The sequence below is a fragment of the Cupressus sempervirens genome, chromosome 3 (assembly GCF_028749045.1).
Source record: "Cupressus sempervirens isolate cs-2001-9-10 chromosome 3, ASM2874904v1, whole genome shotgun sequence".
In the NCBI taxonomy this organism is placed as follows: domain Eukaryota; kingdom Viridiplantae; phylum Streptophyta; class Pinopsida; order Cupressales; family Cupressaceae; genus Cupressus; species Cupressus sempervirens.
In genome coordinates this window covers 1,047,555,313-1,047,575,045 of record NC_143120.1, presented here as the reverse complement: position 1 = coordinate 1,047,575,045, position 19,733 = coordinate 1,047,555,313, and the positions used below count along the sequence as shown (strand labels likewise).

General features: G+C 33.5%; 1 protein-coding gene across 1 annotated transcript in view; it reads left to right on the top strand.

Moving 5' to 3' along the window:
- The first annotated feature begins 17,952 nt into the window (after nucleotides 1-17,952).
- Nucleotides 17,953-19,733, top strand: part of LOC149570327 (uncharacterized) — a 56,781-nt gene continuing 55,000 nt past the window's right edge. Inside the window, exon 1 of the mRNA XM_089817144.1 lies at nucleotides 17,953-18,663. Coding sequence (XP_089673270.1) covers nucleotides 17,953-18,663 — 711 coding nt within the window. The remainder of the gene's footprint in view (nucleotides 18,664-19,733) is intronic.

The following is a 19,733-nucleotide window of genomic DNA, read 5'->3' as shown; positions in this document are numbered from 1 at the left end:
AGATCATTATTTTGCAAAGAATTGAGCAAAGCAGTGAAGTCAAAAAGGGACATTAGAAATAGTAGTAGATAATGGCAACCACAAACAAGGTGAATCACTAAGCATAAGATACATTCATTGATTCTAAAAACACATTGTTGCCCCTTAACAAAATTGAAGGTTTTTCTATCTTCATCTCTACGATTGAGGATAAGGTCTTGTTCACACTCAATATTTCTTTAGTAATTGCACATCGAGCATGGAAAAGAAACACCAAGTCAGCCTCCAACTCAGCAAGTGAATATGAAGAGCAAAAAATATGAACAGTTTCTTGTGCAATGATTTAATAGACAACATTAGTTAGCATATAATAACCAAACAAAAATGTTAGGCAGAAAAAATATTAAACAAGATATATGTTGAGTAATGATCATTGGCGATTTTCATCACATTTTATAGAACTATCAGGGTTTTGAAAGACACCAACATGGAGGAAAATCACCTAGTTGAAAGGATGAAGAGGGCATTGGAGGATTATTCAGATTCAGGTTGCAGCAAATACAAATTAAAAGTCAGTGCATTGAATCAAATTGAATTTCAAATAGAGGGCAAGTAGAGACAACAATAAAAATTTAAAAAATTGTGAAATATAAAAAATGGCTTTGCTTGACAAGACTAAATCTACAACACATTCTGAGAAGACAAAATATGCAAACACAAACCATATTCCTACAACTGACATATATGAAATTTTGTAAACTATTTTGGATCTTATTTTGGTAGGCAAAGAAGAATGGTGAGAGCAATCCTCACTGGAAATCAACAAAGTTTGCTCGCAAAAGGCATATAAGCTAGTCCCCATCGAGAAGCAAAATAATTTCTTTGAAAAAAAAAAATACCTAAGCAAGGAATAAGGATACCCAATAAATCCTCTAGTGCTTCTTTGTCCTTGAAAAAATGCACAAAAGGAAAATCTACAATGTAATCATCATAGGAAAAAAGAGTGCTTCTAGGTATAAAACCCTAAGATTTTAGAAAATACATAAAAGCAAAAAAAAGGGGAATGTATAACAGTCTGTAGTGTCTACCCCTAGTTTACTTTTCAGTTATTATTGTCGAACTCTTTTAGGCCAGCTTTATGATTATGTTTGATGATTAGTAGTATTTTCTTTTCAGGTTGTTGGATATTATTTCTTACCCAGTTGATTATATGATGAGATTACTTGGTACTAGTTATTGCATGTATGCATGATTATTCCTTGATGATGAGGATTGCTTACATTCATTTTAGTTATTTCATGATGTTAGTTAGATGGATTATTTATACGTGTTTTCTATGGATACTTACCCTATACTTGCATGTGTATGGTGTACATTTATGTTTTATTTTATGTATGATGTTTCTAATATAGTTAAGGGAGGGAGTTGTAGCCACTTGCTAGTAAGGATCTACATGATGTACCACTTCCTATCATTGCTTGTTTAGTTTAGAATATATGTATATGTACATGCATGGATTTTATGTAGATTGTAGGTACCAGGTATCCACTTCCCTAAATTGTCAGGATGAGCGTACCTTATCACAATATCTCAATGGTAAGAGAGGGGAACTCCTGAGTCTAAATTCTAACCTTAAACCATTTTTCCTAAAAAGCAGGGCAAGAATCTGAGTTTTCCACCTTTCAAATTTGTCAAGTGACATAAATTTGTGATTATAACCCTTGAGTTTTGATCTAGTTTTTTTGTACTTTATTATGGGTTTTCTTTTTTGTCTTGTGGGTCTATGATTATTTTTTTGTTATAATTTAATCGAATTAAAAGAATATTTAATGATTAAATTTAATGGGAATTTTATTAAGAAGATTCAATATTTAATTATATTTAATTAAGTGAGAAATTAATTAAATAAAAGACTTAAATTTAAAGATAAAGTTATAATTCCAATTTTGGAGCGTAATAATATTTATTTAATTTAATAATAATATATTTAGGAGATCATTTTAAAAATAAATGCTAAATATTATTATTACTTAAGTTAATGAATATTTCTATTAAAAAACACTTTGAAAATTAAATTGAAGTGAGAAAGCAAATTAATTAATAAAGATATTTTAAATTGCAAAAAGTGTGTATGAAAATGTAAAAGTTAATAAAACTATTAAAAATAATTTGATTAGCGAGTTCCCTCACATGATTGCACAATCAAAGCCCCAATTTAGGGGAGAACTCTTTATCAGAGATTGAGAACTCATTTTTCAATAACCAGGTTTTGGAGAAGCAATTTTCAAAGAAGGAAGTTTTCACAAGAAAGGGGTTTTCTCACGTTCTTCGTGGGATTGCATGTTTGAGTGTTAGCATTAGATTCATGTAGAATCTTGTGATTAATTTATGAAATAAGATTTGCATTTTCCAATCTTCTGTTTGCTTTGTGTTTGGATAGATCCATTCTCAAATATTTGTAGATATGTTTGATGTCATTGATGAAATCCTGTTGTGAATTTTAATTTATATTCATATCGAAGTTATCTGTGTTTGAGGAATGAAGTTTTGAAAACCTCGTTGGTTTAAATTTTAAACAGATGGGTTTTGGATTAAAATTTGAATTTTAGAATGTAAATTCGAATGTTTTTTCTATTTTTTCTATTAGAGTTTATTATCACGTTTTTATAAAAATGGGGGGGGGGGGGGGGGGGGGGGGACACATTTGTTTTTGTTTATATAAAACAAAACAAAAGTATAAATAAATTTTTATTGTTTGAGGCGGGACCACCATACCCCCACCCCCCTCTCTATATCTGTCACGACAGCAGACAGATGTGCACATAGCAAGTATTGTTATTGATGCAGCAATACTGCCCATGGCAGTGCCCTTTAATGGCAGGTCGACGGGCCTTAAAACACACTATCATTTACTTTATTTTCTTCTTTTATTTAAACTTTAATTGTTTAAATTTTAAATTATTTAAATTTTAAGTTATATAAAAATTTAATTCATTTAAATTTTAATTTAATTATTAATATATATTTTATTAATAGTGTTCTTTTAATTATTAAAGTATGTTAATTTATTAAGTGTTTTCTTTTAAAAGATATACTTTTAACAATTATATTTATTAATTAATTTGCTAATATGATGCTAAAAGGGAATTGATTATTGAAATTCATGTTTTTATTTAATATTGTCAAATGATTACTAGTTAATTATTATTTAAACTTATGATCCTTATAGAGACGTTGGATTTTGTGTATTAGTGATAATTAGGTGATCGAATTTAAAAGTGATATGGGTTCAATTATATGGGGATTTTATGAACTTTATCAAATAAAAAACTTACATCGAAAACTTTCAACGAAAAGAAATCTCGAACCTTACTGTAAACTCAAACTATGTATTTTCAAAATCAAACAAAACTATGAAACTGCATTAGTAGTTGTACACTTTCTTGTGTGTTGGGTTTGGGGTTGACTTGGAGTGTTGACCAGTTTCAGGATGTCTACCAAAGGTCAAGAGTTATTATTTTGATGATTACATATGTTGTCATGATTTGGTTTATGTATACTTTCTTGGATCAATCCTGTTACGATGATCATATTAGTGACGCTTGTATTTTGACCAATGATTTCAGTACTTGTCAGTTGCTTGTTTAAGAACTAATGTGTGGTATGTGATCTTTTGAGATCTTTCTACTTTGTTGAAGCCTAGGGTAGGTTATTTGTATTTGATGTTGGGAAGTGGCTTGCAATGGAGTTTGAGGCCCTAAAGAGGCTGATGGGTAACTCATTGTAGGTTATTTTAATAAGTGATAACACTACATTAAATGAGAGTAAAATGAACTAATAAGAGTCTTTGTCTTTCCTCGCCCATGCCTCGAGTGCTAGTACAAACTAGGATGGGAGTCGAGAGGATGCTTGGTTGGGCCTTGCTGTTGGAAATATAAGAGGAGTAATTGAGAGGGGAGGGGTGAATCAGTTACTACAAAAATAAATCTCAGATCCCTTAAATGTCAATGCAAAATGCAAATAGATAACTGAATACTATTGAAGCTCAGTAAACACATAGAATGTTGTACCTTGGTACTAACTGGATTAGCTCGGTAATTGATTAACATATAAACCTTTAGATGTTATCTGTGATTACCATTACTTTAACTTAGTTGCAAACATATAAAGAAAATAGCATGAACACTTTGACACCAAGATTTAATGTGGAAACCCAATTTGGGAAAAAACACCAATAGCAACTAGTTACTAATTTTCACTCCTATGAATTGAGCCCTATTAGGAGCCAACCCTGTTAAATGTTACAAAACACATTGTTAGGTGTGACCCTATTAAAGGATTTAATCACCCTATTAGGAGTGGCCTAGTTAGAGGTCTTGATAACAATTCAATGGAATTGTCACCTTGTTAGAGGATTTGCAAATAGTTATTAAGCCAACTCTATTAAGAGATTTAGATCACTACTACAATGGTTAGAGAGTAACAATGAGATGACCTGATTTGACTACAACCAATTTGCTAATTTTAGATCTCTGTTCTGGCTTGTGCTTGATCCTTCCTGATCAAATATGGCTTTGTTGCAACACAAGGATATTCTACTTGTCCTTCAAATTCGCTTCCTCTGCTCATCAATAGATCTTCAATCACATCACCATAATTCACACATTCTCTTTCCCTCTCTTACACACACTTACACACTTGCACTTTTAAATCACAACTTGACCTTATACTTATATCTTTCACTTTGTCAAGTCGGCTCAAATACAACTTAGAATAATCAATATCCATCACCTTAGTTGGCTGGAATCAATAGATAAATCAATTGAGCTTAATATAACAAAATAAGAAAATCCTTCGTTAGCCGACCCTACTCGATAGAAACTAACTCTGAAATGATTTCCTTTGTTAATCAACAGAAGCTTTGTTAATACTGCAAACTTACAAAAATCCTTTGGCAACCGAGTGAGCTCAATTAGCACTAGTTCCATTCAACTTTCCTTCATTACCCGAGTGAGCTTAGTTAACACTCGCTTTCTGCAACTTTTCCTTCGACACCTAAGTGAACTCGGTAGACACTGCCTTCTGAACTAGGCAAACATAGAAACACTTGGTAGACACTGAGAACTGTCTTCATTGCCCGAGTGAGCTTGGCATATACTGACTGATAGTGATTATGACATTTTTGTAGCATCAAAGACAACACACAATTAATCAATTGTATCCAACAATCTCCCTCTTTGGCATTGATGGCAACACAACATGTCATAGCATAATGAAATTTTGGATTTGAAAACTCCCTCTGTCAGTATGAGCTCTTCCTTTTACTAAATTCTATCTACAACAACTATTACCAAGTTCATTCAGAACATCCTCCCTCTTTCATCTTTAGAAAACTTCTCCCTCTCTTGTTTCTAACTTCATTTTGGTTCCAAAAATTTCTCAAAGATATGACAATAAACTTCTCCCTCTTCGACAACACACACCATAGACAATAACTCTGTAAATACCAATGTACCTTAACTATTGATTCATCTGTAATATGCCCTTGCCAATTCTGCATCAACTAATTGATCTTCAACAGGTTCTAGTTGATGCATTCACTAAATGTCATTTAGTGAATTTTAGATAGGGGAATGACCCCTAGCTTACCTCTTAGATACATAAATGCATCCTTAGGTAATGGCTTGGTGAATATGTCTACAATCTATTCCTTTGTATTCGCATATTCCAATATGAGTTCTTTATCTTACACCAACTCTCTTAAGAAGTGATACTTTATAGCAATGTGCTTTATTTTGGAATGCATTACTGGATTCTTTGATATGTTGATTGCATTGTTGTTATCATAGTATATGACAACTGGATCTTTTATTTCTACCTTCATTCCTTCCAATAGTTGTTTGAACCAAATAATGTTAGAACAATTGACTACTTCTACTACATATTCTGCCTCTGTTGTGGATTGAGAAGTACAATTTTTTTTCTTGCTTGTCCAAGATACTAGTCTTTTACCAAGAAAGAATACTCCACCACTAGTGCTTTTTTTGCCATCAAGACTTCCTGCCCAATCAACATCAGTAAATACTTTCAAGTCCAGATTGCCTCCAAGTTTGTACCATAAACCATAGTCTTCAGTACCTTTTAGATACCTCATGATCCTCTTGATTGCCATAATGTGATTTTCTTTGGGATTTGCTGAGAATCTTGCCACTATTCCAACTGCTAGAGCAATATCAGGCCTTGCGTGTACAACATACTGCAATTTTTCAATCATTAATCTGTAAGTGATCTTATCTACTTCTTTGGAATCATCATTTTTGGAAAGCTTATGTCCAGTAGACGTAGGTGTTCCAACTGGTCTTGAGTCTTTCATTCCAATTTTTTGCAATATCTCCTTGATATACTTAGATTGAGTGATGTAGATTACACTCTTGTTCTATTGTATTTGCAATCCAACAAAGAATTTTATTTCACCAAACATGGACATTTCAAATTCTTTGCTCATTTCTTCTGAGAATGCTTTGCATAAATGATCATTTCTTGTAAATAGAGTGTCATCAACAAATATTTATGCTAACATAATCTTCTTATCTGGTCCTTCCTTCATATACAGACTACTATTATCATTAGTCCTTTGAAAACCAATATGTACCAAGTAATTATGGAGTCTTTCATACCATGCTCTGGGAGCTTGCTTGAGGCCATATAAAGCTTTGTGTAGTTTGCAAACCATGTCTCCTTTGCTAGGATCTACAAAACCTTCTGGTTGTTCAATGTAGACTTCTTCATCAAGAATTCCATTCAAGAATGCAGATTTAACATCCATTTGATATACTTTAAATCCTTTATGTGCTTTATATGCTAGTAAAGTTCTAACACCTTCAAGTCTTGCTATTGGAGCAAAAGTCTCACCATAGTCAATACCTTCTTCTTGAGAATAACCTTTGCATACTATTCTTGCTTTGTTTCTTGATACTTTTCCATCTTCATTCAACTTATTTCTAAATACCCATTTTGTACCAATTACATTTTTATTCTTGGGTCTAGGAAAAACAGTCCAAGTTTTGTTCTTTTCTATTTGTTCTATCTCTTCTTTCATTGCCTCAATCCAACTTTCACTTTCTGGAGCATCCTTAACCCTTCTAGGTTCAAACTCAACAAGTAAACATGTACCCTTTAATTTTCTTCTTGTCATTATTCCTTCTGATTTGTCTCCAATGATATGATCAGGTGCATGATTCTGACATATCTTGCTAACAAAGGCTCTTTTAATTTTGAATTAGTTCCACCATCTTCTTCTTGAATTTTAGTTTCAAGCTTGGGTCCTTCTGTCTACGACTTGGGTCCATTAGGCTCAGTTTAAACTAGCTTGGTCGCCTCTAATTGTGACTCAGGTCCTTTTAGCTCGGGTTGCGCTGTCTGTAACTTGGTAGCTATTGGAGTTTCTAGGGACTCGGGAGTTGAAGCTTCTTTTCTTTTAGATAGATTAGGAAGGGTATTAGGTTCATAGTAAATGAATCTTCTGTAGTCTTCAAGTTCCTTGTTGCTTTCTTCTTCACTATTTTCTGTAAATTCATCAATTTTGACATGTGCACTTTCTATGATTTTGTGAGTAGATAAATTCAAACATCTGTATGCTTTATTTCTATAGGAGTATCCTATAAATATGCCTTCATCACCTTTTACATCAAATTTCTCTTTTCTAGATTCTTTCAATATGTAACATTTTCTGCCAAATGCTTTCAAGTAACTTACATTAGGTTTGTAGCCATACCATAGCTGATAAGGTGTCTTGTTTGAATCTTTCTTTAACTGAATTCTATTCAAGGTATGAACTGCAGTGCTGATAGCTTTCTTCCAATATTCAAGAGCAACATTCTTTTCAATCACCAGGGTTCTTGCACAATCCATGATAGATCTATTTCTTCTTTTTGCTATACCATTATGTTCTGGTGTACTAGGGGCAGATACTTGTCTTTTGATTTCTCTTTCAATGTAGAAATTGTTGAATTCATGGGAGATGAATTCACCACCTCTGTCTGAACTTAGGTATTTCAACTTCTTTCCAATTTCTTTTTCTACTCTTGCCAGATACCATTTGAATTTTTGAAAGGGTTCTGATTTTTCTTTTAGATACATTACTATCATCATTCTAGAGTAGTCATCAACAAAGAGAATGAAAAACTTTTCTCCACTATAACTTTCTATTCCAATAGGTCCACATAATTCATATATGAACAATTTCCAATACTTCTTCTAACTGGTAGTCTTTGCTCTTGAAGCTTATCTTTCCCATCTTACCAATTTGGCAATTCTTGCATAGACCCATGTCAGGCTTCTTCAAACTAGGAATACTCTTTTATGTTTGCTTATCTTAACCAGCTTATCAAAGTTTACATGACATAGCCTTTTGTGCCATAACCAGCTTTCCTTTACTTGAGCAATAAAACATGAACAATCACTGAGATCAAGATAAAATAGATTACCTTTTGTTTGCTTTCCAGATCCAACCAAATTTCCTTTTCCATCTAGTAGCTTGGCCTATCCATTCATGAATTCTACCTTGAATCCAATGTTATTCAGTTGTGCCACACTCAGTAGATTATGCTTTAGTCCTTCAACTCAATAGGAATTATCGCATACAAGCTCTTTAGTCCATCATAATATTCCATATGCTCAAATTTTATTTTGTCACCAGTCATATGATGTGAGTAGCCACTATCAATAATCCATATATCATTTTTGCTAACACAAGAGATAAGTGTCATCTTATCTCCTTCATTATCAGATTCATCTTGCATAGCTATATATACCATTTCATCTTCATTGTTATAAGAATCTTTAATTATGAAACAAGATTTCTTACCTTTGTCCTTGAAGCTCTTGTAGTTCTTAGAGTCCTTCTTGCTTTTATGCTTATTGCCTTTCTTCTCATCCTTGTTTTCTTTATTTGGACACCTAGTAGCAATGTGACCAATTTCTTCACAAGAAAAATAGATCAGAGGAACTTTACCTTTGTACTTTCCTCTTCCTTTGAAATACTTCCTTGCAAGCAAGGCTTCAACAACTTCAAGATCACTGTCTGAACTTTCTTCTGATGATCCATTTTCTTCACTTCCTGATTGACTGAATTTTGACTTTTTACCCTCTTCTTTGAGTGAAAGCTTAGATTTAAATGTAGATTTAATATTCTTTGAAGCAGGAACATAGTTATCATAATTGTCTAATTCAAAAGCTGTTAATCTTCCAACTAGAGCATCCAACCTTATCTTGTTAGTTGGATCGCATCTCATTTCTTGAATAATAGATACTCTAATTACATAAATGGGAAGAAGAGTTATGAGTACTTTACATATAATAGTTTCCTCCTTGATGTCTCCTCCAGATGCTTTGATTGCACTTACACTAGCCTTGATCCTTTCCACATATTTTTCAATTTTTTCATCATCTCTCATTTTCATTTGATCAAATTGTCCTTTAAGGCTTTCTGCTTTGGCTCTTCTTACATTGTCATCTCCTCCATAGATATCTTTTAGTTTGTTCCACATTTCAAAAGCAATTTTGAAATCTTTTACCTCATCAAATTCAACATAACTGAGAGAAGATGCAATATCAATCATCATGATATTGTGATTCTTCTTTTCAACAATATCTTCAACTGATAATGTTCTAGTGGAAGTCTTATATTCAACATCAAGATACTTGCAACTTGAATCACTGATGGTAGCCAGATGTAATCTCATAAGTCCTTGCCATGTTGCAAAATTGTCTCTATTTAGCTTGGGAATCTCTCTTTTGTAAGACATCTTGATCTTTAGCTTAGGTCCTTGAAACCTTTTCTGCAAGCACCAAAAGCTCTGATACCAATTGTTGGAAATATAAGAGGAGTAAATGAGAGGGGAGGGGTGAATTAGTTACTCCAGAAATAAATCCTAGATCCCTTAGATGTTAGTACAAAATGCAAACATATAACTGAATATTGTTGAAGCTTGGTAAACACACATAATATTGTAACTTGGTAATAATTGGATTAGCTCGGTAAATGATTAACATATAAACCTTTAGATGTTATCTATGATTACCATTACTTCAACTTAGTTGTAAACACATAAAGAAAATAACATGAACACATTTGACACCAGGATTTAACATGGAAACCCAATTTGGGAAAAACCACCAATAGTAACTAGTTACTAATTTTCACTCTTTTGAAGTGAGCCTTGTTAGGAGCCAACCCTGTTAAAGGTTACAAAACACACTGTTAGGTGTGATCCTATTAAAGGATTTAATCATCCTATTAGGAGTGGCCTGATTAGAGGTCTTGAGAACAATTCAATGGAATTGTCACCTTGTTAGAGGATTTGCAAATAGTTGTTAAGCCAACTCTATTAAGAGATTCAAATCACTACTACAATGGTTAGAAAGTAACAATGAGATGACCTGATTTTACTGCAACCAATTTGTTGATTTCAGATCTCTGTTATGGCTTGTACTTGATCCTTCCTAATAAAATATGGCTTTGCTACCTCACAAGGATATTATACTTATCCTTCAAATTGGCTTCCTTTGCTCATCAATAGATCTTCAATCACATCACCATAATTTGCACATTCTCTTGCACTCTCTTTCACACACTTGCACACTTGCACTTTGAAATCGCAACTTGACCTTATATTTATGTCTTTCACTCTGTCAATTCAGCTCAAATACAAATTAGAATAATCAATATTCATCACCTTAGTCGGCTGGAATTAATAGATAAATCAATTGAGCTTAATACAACAAAATAAGAAAATCCTTTTTTAGTCGACCCTGCTCGGTAGAAACTAACTCTGAAATGATTTTCTTCATTAACCAAAAAAAGCTTGGTTAACACTGCAAACTTATGAAAATCCGTTGGCAACCGAGTGAGCTTGGTTAGCACTGGTTCCATTCAACTTTCCTTCATTACTTGAGTAAGCTTGGTTAACACTTGCTTTCTACAACTTTTCCTTTGATGCCTGAGTGAACTTGGTAGACACTACCTTCTGAAGTAGGCAAATATAGGAATGATCAGTAGACACTGAGAACTGCCTTTACTGCCTGATTGAGCTCGACATATATTGACTGATAATGATTATGACATTTGTGTAACATCAAAGACAACACATAATTAATCAATTATATCAAAAACTTGCTTAGTTAGTATGCCTTGTCAATACAAAAGAATACTAGTGCCACATAGAGTCATTAGGGGGGCGAAGTATTTAAAGACTATTAGGGTAATGTTAGAGTTGGCTCATGTGATGACATTTGTCCACTTGCATAGTCGATTCCCTAAGTGTCTTTATTTTACTTTGGGTTTAGATGTCACATGTGTCTTGTACCTTGAGTTAGATTGCTTTTAGGATCTTCCCTCAACCTAGATATTACTTTTGACTTTTGAGATTGTTTTTGATTAGATAAACAGGTTTTATAGGGATCCTGAAACCCAATAGTTAAAACATATAAGGCTGATAATAAGCGTGAAAGCCCAACCAAAAAAGTATAAGTTCAGAGGTTGATAATAAGCATAAAGCCTAGCCAAAAAGTAAAGTTATGAGAAAAAACTAGGAAAATAGACAAGTATTACCATGGCCTAAAGCCAGAACAAAAGCCAAAAGACATAGAAAAACAAAAGAATAGGCGAGAGTTATTCCTTGTTCTTTCGCTCCAACTCTTGCATAACCTGAGCAGCCTCGAACGCCAGTTGATTCTCCTCCGCTTCCAGCTGTTGTGCCCTTTGGTCCCCCTAGTCCTGATCAAGAATGGTGTTGTCCTTTGCAGAGTTGTCCTTCGTTCTAGCTTCTTCCCTGTCTTTTTCGTCCTCATCATCCTGCATTTCTCTATCTTTGATCCAGCCCATAAGAGAGATGATGTTGTTGTTAATGGAGCTGACTTTTGGGATTGTTATCCTATTTGGGACTTGAGACAATCTCCTCATTGTGGTGGGAGTGGACCCTTTTTGGGTTACCATGAGGTTGGGTGGTAGTTCTTTTTACTTAAATTAACATTAAGATCCATTAGTTCAATGTTGTGGCTAGAGTTCCCTTTTCTACATTTACTTTCATTCTATTTTTCTGTACTATGATGGATGGTAATACCTATTGTATTGTATTTTATTTCATTGATCTTAAAGAGATTATGAAATCTATTTTATAATGTATATTCTTTTAGCCTTTCATACCCTGTGACCTGTACAGTGGATGATTATGCATTTTGATTATTTCCAAGTGGCATTCAAGACAACTGTCTATTATTTAAATGGATTTCTTCTTGTAGTTATCCTTTAATGGATGTGTTATATGTATTGGTTTTAATATTAATTAAACTTAAATGTGATTCAATGTCATGGGACCCCTAAAAATTGTAATCTGTTTTATGGTATATGTTTATGTGTATTTTATTACTTCCACTATTTTATATCTATTATTGTTGTTATGTTATTATCTTTAAAAAAATTTGGCAAACTTAGTGAAACCTTAGGTTAATTTCTTTTGGGTTCCTTGGTAGGGCGTTACACAATCTCCAACAAAAGGAATCATACAAAAGTTTCTTCCTTTAACCCTAATATTCCCCCCGCCCAATCAAACCATATCTCTAACTCAAAAAAGATCCCTTTAAATTCAAGCCTGTCAAAAATCTTGAGGTAAGTAAGGAAACCTTTTTAATTCCTACCCTGCAAGAAATCAAACCCAAACTACATGATAGAAATTCATTTAGCAATCTTTATATTCTTCCTCATAGAAGAACTGATAGTTCCTGCCTAAACAAAAGAAGACCTAATCCAACCCATAATGATATGTATCCTCTCTAAATTCCTAAGAATATTATTACCTCTATGGGAACTAGGGTGGAAGCTAAAGTTAAGAAGAAACCTATAGGACCTCAAGTTGGCCTTAAAAAAGAGGTAGATCCTTGTAATCAAATCTTAAGATGAATAGGGTCCTTAATAGGAGAATTTCTACGTTTCGAAGCTAATTACAATATTCTAACATGATGTCAAGCTTTTGGTAAACATAGAAATAGAAAGACATGATTCAAACCTAAATAAGGATGGAGAAAATAAATTTGAGACTGGCAAAGTTAAGGAAAACCTCAACAAACTACAACAATGAGAAAACTGTATGAAGAAAAATCTATTCATAAGGAACATTAGAAAAAATTTGAATTACCATAGATATTTGGTTGAGGAAATGATATTAATCCAAAATGATATAATTGATTAGTTAATATAATGGGAAAAACACACAAAGAGCACTTTACTAAAATTAATTAAATCATAGTATCAGAAATTAGAAAGGAAGATATAAACCCTAAATCAATTGCTCTTGAAACTAATCTCGAGCCAAGAATGGCCAAGGCTTTACCATTATCACATTATCTCTCACGGTAAAAATCACTAGAACAAGAGGAAGGTATAAATACAGATATTAGGAATACCGAGCACCTAACAACCCAAGAAGGCACAAAAGAAAACAATATAGGGGGGAGGGGTAAAACCAAAGATTTTTCAAAATAGAGATGGTAAGAGGGAAAAGAATAAGATACAAAAATCCTAAAAAAGAGAAAACAATCGAGGGTGAAAGAATAAGAGATCAATGTAGAAGATATCAATCCAATGTCAAAAAATGCAGAAGTAGAGAATGCAAAAAAGGAAACTCGATAAATAGAAAGGAAAATAGATACCAAGGCAACTAATATGAAATAGGGTAAATCAAAAAAGAATCAAAAGTTATATAAGTTATGGCAAATGCCAATAAGATTTATACATCCCTTCGAAAAAGAAAATATGCTTGGAAATCAACAAGGAATAGAAGGATTAGAGGAGAAAAAGTTAACTTTTAATTTTGAAAAGAGTAAAATTAGAACAAAAGATGTTCAAAATCAATTGATAGAAGTTAAGGAAACAACACTGAACAAAGTACGCGTAGAGGATTGACCCAAATCCCCCATTCCTATGGATAAATATGACTTAGATTAAGAAAACTTCCTTGAGGATCTAGACGCTGAAGAAGAAGATGAAGAGAGTGTAGAAGCGATGAAGGAAAAAATATGGTTATTTGAAAGAATCATGGAGAAAGGATAAGAAAGAATTTAAAAATGAAGATTTAGAGGATAATATATCAAAATAAAATTTAACCAACACCAAGGGAAATAGTGAACCAATATTAGATAATAATGTAGTCTTAAGCTATTTAGTAGGAATAGGGGAAGATAAATAATTAGATATAATAACAATAAAAGAGTTTTATAATCTAAAATAAAAGGAATTAAAATCTCATTCACCTTTGCGAGAAAAAGTAGAGAAAAGAGAAGATGAATGTAGATATATTCCTATTGAGGTGGAGACATTTTTAAAGGAATCTAAATTGATAACTCAAGAAGAAATACCAAATAAATAAGGCTTGGATAATCTAGATACGAACAAAACAAGAAAATTCCAAAATTGGGAGGAGTTCAGGACCCAAGAATTAGAATTTTTTTAGTAAGATATATAGTGAATTAATGGCGAAAATAGTCAAATTAAGAAAATAGTAGGTAGCCTGAGTCACAAACATAGAAGAAAGAAGAAGCTACAAGGATAGGTAGAAAGGCTTGGAAGCCTAAAATTGAGAAGTTGAATAGTGCAATCATAGATGAAGGTAACTTTGTATAACTAAAGAGAGAAGTAATGTGTTGAGGAAGCAATGGAGTGCACGAGGAAGGGTTTTTAGCACATAGGGAAGGGTTTCGAGGGCACGAGTAGGAGCAAGGATTTTGAGCTTAACAGGCCTTGACAAACTGGTTCTGATTATGTTTTCCAGGAACCCTCTTCCATATTTTCACCCACACCTTTTGTTCAACCGGTTGGGGATCATGATTTCAGTCATATCTTCTCTGCTACACCAGTTGTGCAGCCAGTCGATCCCAAATCAAATCCTTTTACGCTTCAGAGATGTTCTTTCAAAGATATTAATTCAAATAGGGTTTTAAACGTTTCCCATAAGTCAATCTCCAAAGGGAAAGCAATTGTTCAACCTGCAAAATTGTTTTTCCTTAACCCTAGATTTCATGATCGTCGATCGCCAACGACATCTCAATATCCAGTGGCTGCTAAACCTGGGCTCTCTCCTTATTTTAAAAAGGGCAAATCATCTCATCATCATCAACATCCTCAATTTTCAAATTTTCTTTGGTGGGATAATCCATTGCTCAATAATCCTTCAACAGCTTGTTCATTTCAGTGGCCTAGTAATTCAGAAAAGGTGCGTCATAAATCTACATTTGCACAAAGGAATCATAATAGGAAAAATTTCAAAAAATAGCCAGTATTTGATATCTGTCAAGGTGCTCCTCTTGGCCATTCTATTCAAATACAAGGTGTTCAGATCCAAAATGGTCTGGCTCGACAAAAGCTAGATTCCAATTCAGATAGAGCCCCCCTCAAACCAAATAAGATCTGGAGGAAAAATGATCAGGGTAAGATAGATCAAGGTCATCAACAAGTTGTACATAAATCTACATTACAGGATAATAGTCAAGAGCAATCCCAGAACAATGTGGATCAAAATTTGGATCAAGATCTGCACTCATCTCACCATCAAGTGCATGTCAATTTTTCAAACCAAATGTTAGAAAATTCAGTGTCCACTCTTCAGCAGAAAGCTCTCATAGGTAAGTTTTCCTCTGATTCATTACCTTTTTTAGATATTAAAAATTGGGCTTTCAAGCTCTGGTCTGGACTTATAGATATTTTTTATCATGATTCTTAATCCAATTTCTTTATTGCTATCTTTAGTTCGAAAGGAGAAAGAGATGCTGTAAATAGGCAAAAGGGTTGGTTTTGTCAGGGTGTCGGATTATACACTATGTTGTGGATACCAAATTTTAATCCCAAAGATATCCATATCAAAAAATTTCTATATTGGATTTCTTTTCCTTCTTTGCCGTTGGAGTACCATGATCCTGAGATATTGGAAATCATAGCTAACAAGTTGGGAATTTTTCTGAAACATGATTTGATTCCATATGAATGCCCTCATTTGGAAGTTAGGGTGTATTTATTGAGTAGCAAATCTTTTCCTCAATCTATAGTTCTCATATCTAAATGGGGAAAATGGATACAATCAGTTAAGGTACATGATTCTTCTATGGTTCTAAAATTCCAAGATAATCTTGGTCATTTCAGCTATATGTGCCATATTGGTCAAGATAATGTGTTACAAGTCTATCCAGACCATTGTTTAGATCCTAAGGCTTGTCTTATGAAAATTTCAGTGAAGAATAGCAAGATCTCTGACGTAGTTATCATGCAAAAGGATCCAAATTATCCAATAGATAACTCTATTTATGAAGAGTATACACTTGCAGCTCAAGTTATGTCAAACTCATTCCTAGTCTTTCTCCATCAATTTTTTTGGCTCTTTGCTTTTCTCAAGAGTGTGTACTGCAATAGTAAATCTCTCATGTTGGAATATTCCCCTTCTTCTCTATTGGATTCCTTTACTAGTGTGTGATCAAATTTGTACCCATTGACAAATCCTCAACAATGTGTATCTTCAAAGCCTTTCAGTTTGATCACCTTTCAGAATAGAAGTTTTCCACTGTTAATATTAAGGCAGCCCATATGGTGTCTTTCCATTTATCCTTCTCCTGTAATATTGAATTTTATTTGTGATCAAATTTTATCTGAGATTACTACTTCTATTATTTTGATATTGCAAAAGAAGAAGGCTTGCAGGATGAGGACTATAAATCACCTGTGATTGATAATATACTTCGAGAATTTCAATTTTGGAACAATTTGATTCCTAATTAGATGCTTGACAAATCGACTGTTATTAAACATTCTGACAATCAGAGAGTTCTTAACAATTTTTCTCAAGATTCTGATGTAGGAATTATTAATTCAGTGGTTGGAGATTCCATGGGATTAGAGACCAATATTTATCAACTAGTGCTGAAATCTATGATTTTGTCTCCTCTACAATCTCAATCTCAAGATTCTCCCATGCAAGATAATTTTAAAGTTTAGCCTTTATCTATCTTGCAGACACCGTCTACAATAACTCCTCCTACTAAATTACCAAAGGCTAGAGGTAGACAGAAGGGCTCCAAAATTAAGAAAGAAATCACTGCAGGCATTCAAACTACATTGGGTGATAGTTTTACTATTGTTAGAAGATTGACAAGGAGAACTAGGTGTTCTCCTTGTCATCAATGAAGATCATCTCATGGAATGTCAGAGGCTTAAATGCCTCTGACAAGAGACAAAGAATCAGACAAGTTATTGATTCTTTGCAGGCTGACATTATTTTATTACAAAAAACCAAGTTGACTCAACATAATTTTGATAAAATCATTGCATCTTGGAAAAAATGGAAAGCATATCATATGCAAGGTTTGGGTGCTTCTGGAGGCTTAGCAGTCTTTTGGAATCCTCTCACAGTTAACTCTCAGCTTCTTCGATAAGAAAGTAATTGGCAATTGATCCAAATAACTGCATTTGATATTTCTTTTATCCTGATTGATGTATATGGACCTGCATCAACCTTGGAGAAAGCTTGTTTTTGGGAGTCTATCACACATTCCCTTCAACTGCAAGATCAACAACAAGTAGTTATTGGTGGTGATTTCAATGCTCTATTAGATCAATCAGAAAAAACTGGTGGAATTATCCCCCCATTAAAAACTCTTCAAGATTTTAATGCTTTTGTTGGTAATAACAATCTGATGGATGTTAATCCAAATAATGGAGTTTTTACCTGGACTAATAAGAGATTTGGTTTTGCAAATATTGCTACTCATCTAGATAGATTTCTTTTATCTAAAGATTGGCAGCTAAGTTGTTTAGATATTTCATCAGACATCCTTACTTTTCCAGGATCTGATCATTTTCCTATTTCATTAAATCTCAATTGCAACAACAATTGTTCTGATGAACGCTTTCACTCTTCTTTCAAATTTGAAAGCATGTGGCTCAGAAATCCAAGTTTTTTACACAATATTCAACAATGGTGGAATGAAGTTCCATTAGAAGGACATAAAATGCATCAGTTTGCAATGAAATTGAAACATATTAAGTCTCGATTTCGATTTTGGAACCAAAACATTTTCAAAAATGTGTTTCATCAAAAGGTCATAGTCAAAGATCAGCTTGAAGAAGTTTATAACCAGATTATCCAAGAGGGCATGAATGAAGAAACATATTCTCTTCAAAAGAATTTGCAGGAACAATGGGAGGAATTGTGTTCTAGAGAAGAGATGTACTGGAGACAAAAATCTCGAGAATTATGGCTTCAGGATGGGGATAGAAATACTAAGTTCTTTCACAACTCAGCTAAGCAAAAAATAACTAATAATACAATTTTTCATATCAAAGATGCCTCTGGGACCCTCCTGACTAATGAAAATCTTATCAGGAATGAAGGCGTCAAATTTTTCAAGAATCTTCTTGCTCTTGATGTTTTCCCTTCCCCTACTGCATCACAGGTTGATGAACTCCTTGATTCCATTCCTACAGTGGTTATAGAACAGGATAATGATATTCTGATGGCTCCTTTTACTATTCAAGAAATACGTAAAGTTGTCTTTTCTTTTCCGCCTGACAAAGCTCCTGGGCCAGATGGTTTTTCTGCACTGTTTTATCAAAGTTGTTGGAATATAATTAGTTGGGATTTATGGGTGGTTGTGGAAGAATCTAGAAGGTCTAAATCTATGCTGAAATATTTTAACACTACAAATATTTCTATCATTCCAAAATTGAGGGATCCCCAAACTTTTGCAGATTTTAGACCAATCTCCTTATGCAACTTATCCTATAAGATTATTACCAAAGCCATATATCTTAGGATTCAACATCTTATTCCATGTATTATTTCCCCAGAGCAAGGTGGATTTGTTCCGGGAAGGGAAACCATGGAAAGGGCTCTTGTGGCTCATGAAGTTCTTCATTCTATTAATTCAAACAAGACTTCAAGTTTTGTCATCAAACTGGACATGATGAAAGCATATGATAGAGTTTGTTGGAAATTCTTACTGCAAGTACTTGCCAAAATGGGCTTTTCAAAAAATTGTTGCAAATGGACTAAGGCTTGTATTTCAGGAGCTTCACTTTCATTGATCATTAATGGGAAGCTTGAGGGTTTTTTTCCTTCTACTCAAGGGATTCGATAGGGGGACCCTTTATCTCTAGTTCTACTTATTATTATGGCTGAAGCTTTCAATAGGACCATCTCACATCAACACTTGCTTAATAAATGGAAAGGAGTTCCCATTTGAGGTACAAACATAGCCATTACACATTCATCTTTTTGCGGATGATACTCTTTTGTTTGGCTTGTCAAATGTATAGGAGGCTTGCCAAATTTTGTATACACTTGACCTTTATTCAACAACGTCTGGTCAGATGGTTAATGCTCAGAAATCCAAGATTTACTTTTTCAATACTATCAAATTGGTTTTTGACAAAGTTAAACAGGTCTTAGGCTTTTAAGAAGATTTCTTACCTTCAGTCTATTTGGGCATTCCTTTTTTCATGGGTTCAAATAAATCTTCATATTGGTCTTCAGTTATTCAGCGTATCCAAAGTCAAATTGCATCTTGGAAAGTTAGATGGTTGTCACTGGTGGGAAGAATTTTGTTGATTAAATCAGTTTTAGCTGCTATCCCTAACTATTTTATTACTATCCTTAAGATTCTATCCAAAGTACTAATTACAATTCAAAAATTGATCAAAGGTTTCCTTTGGTCAG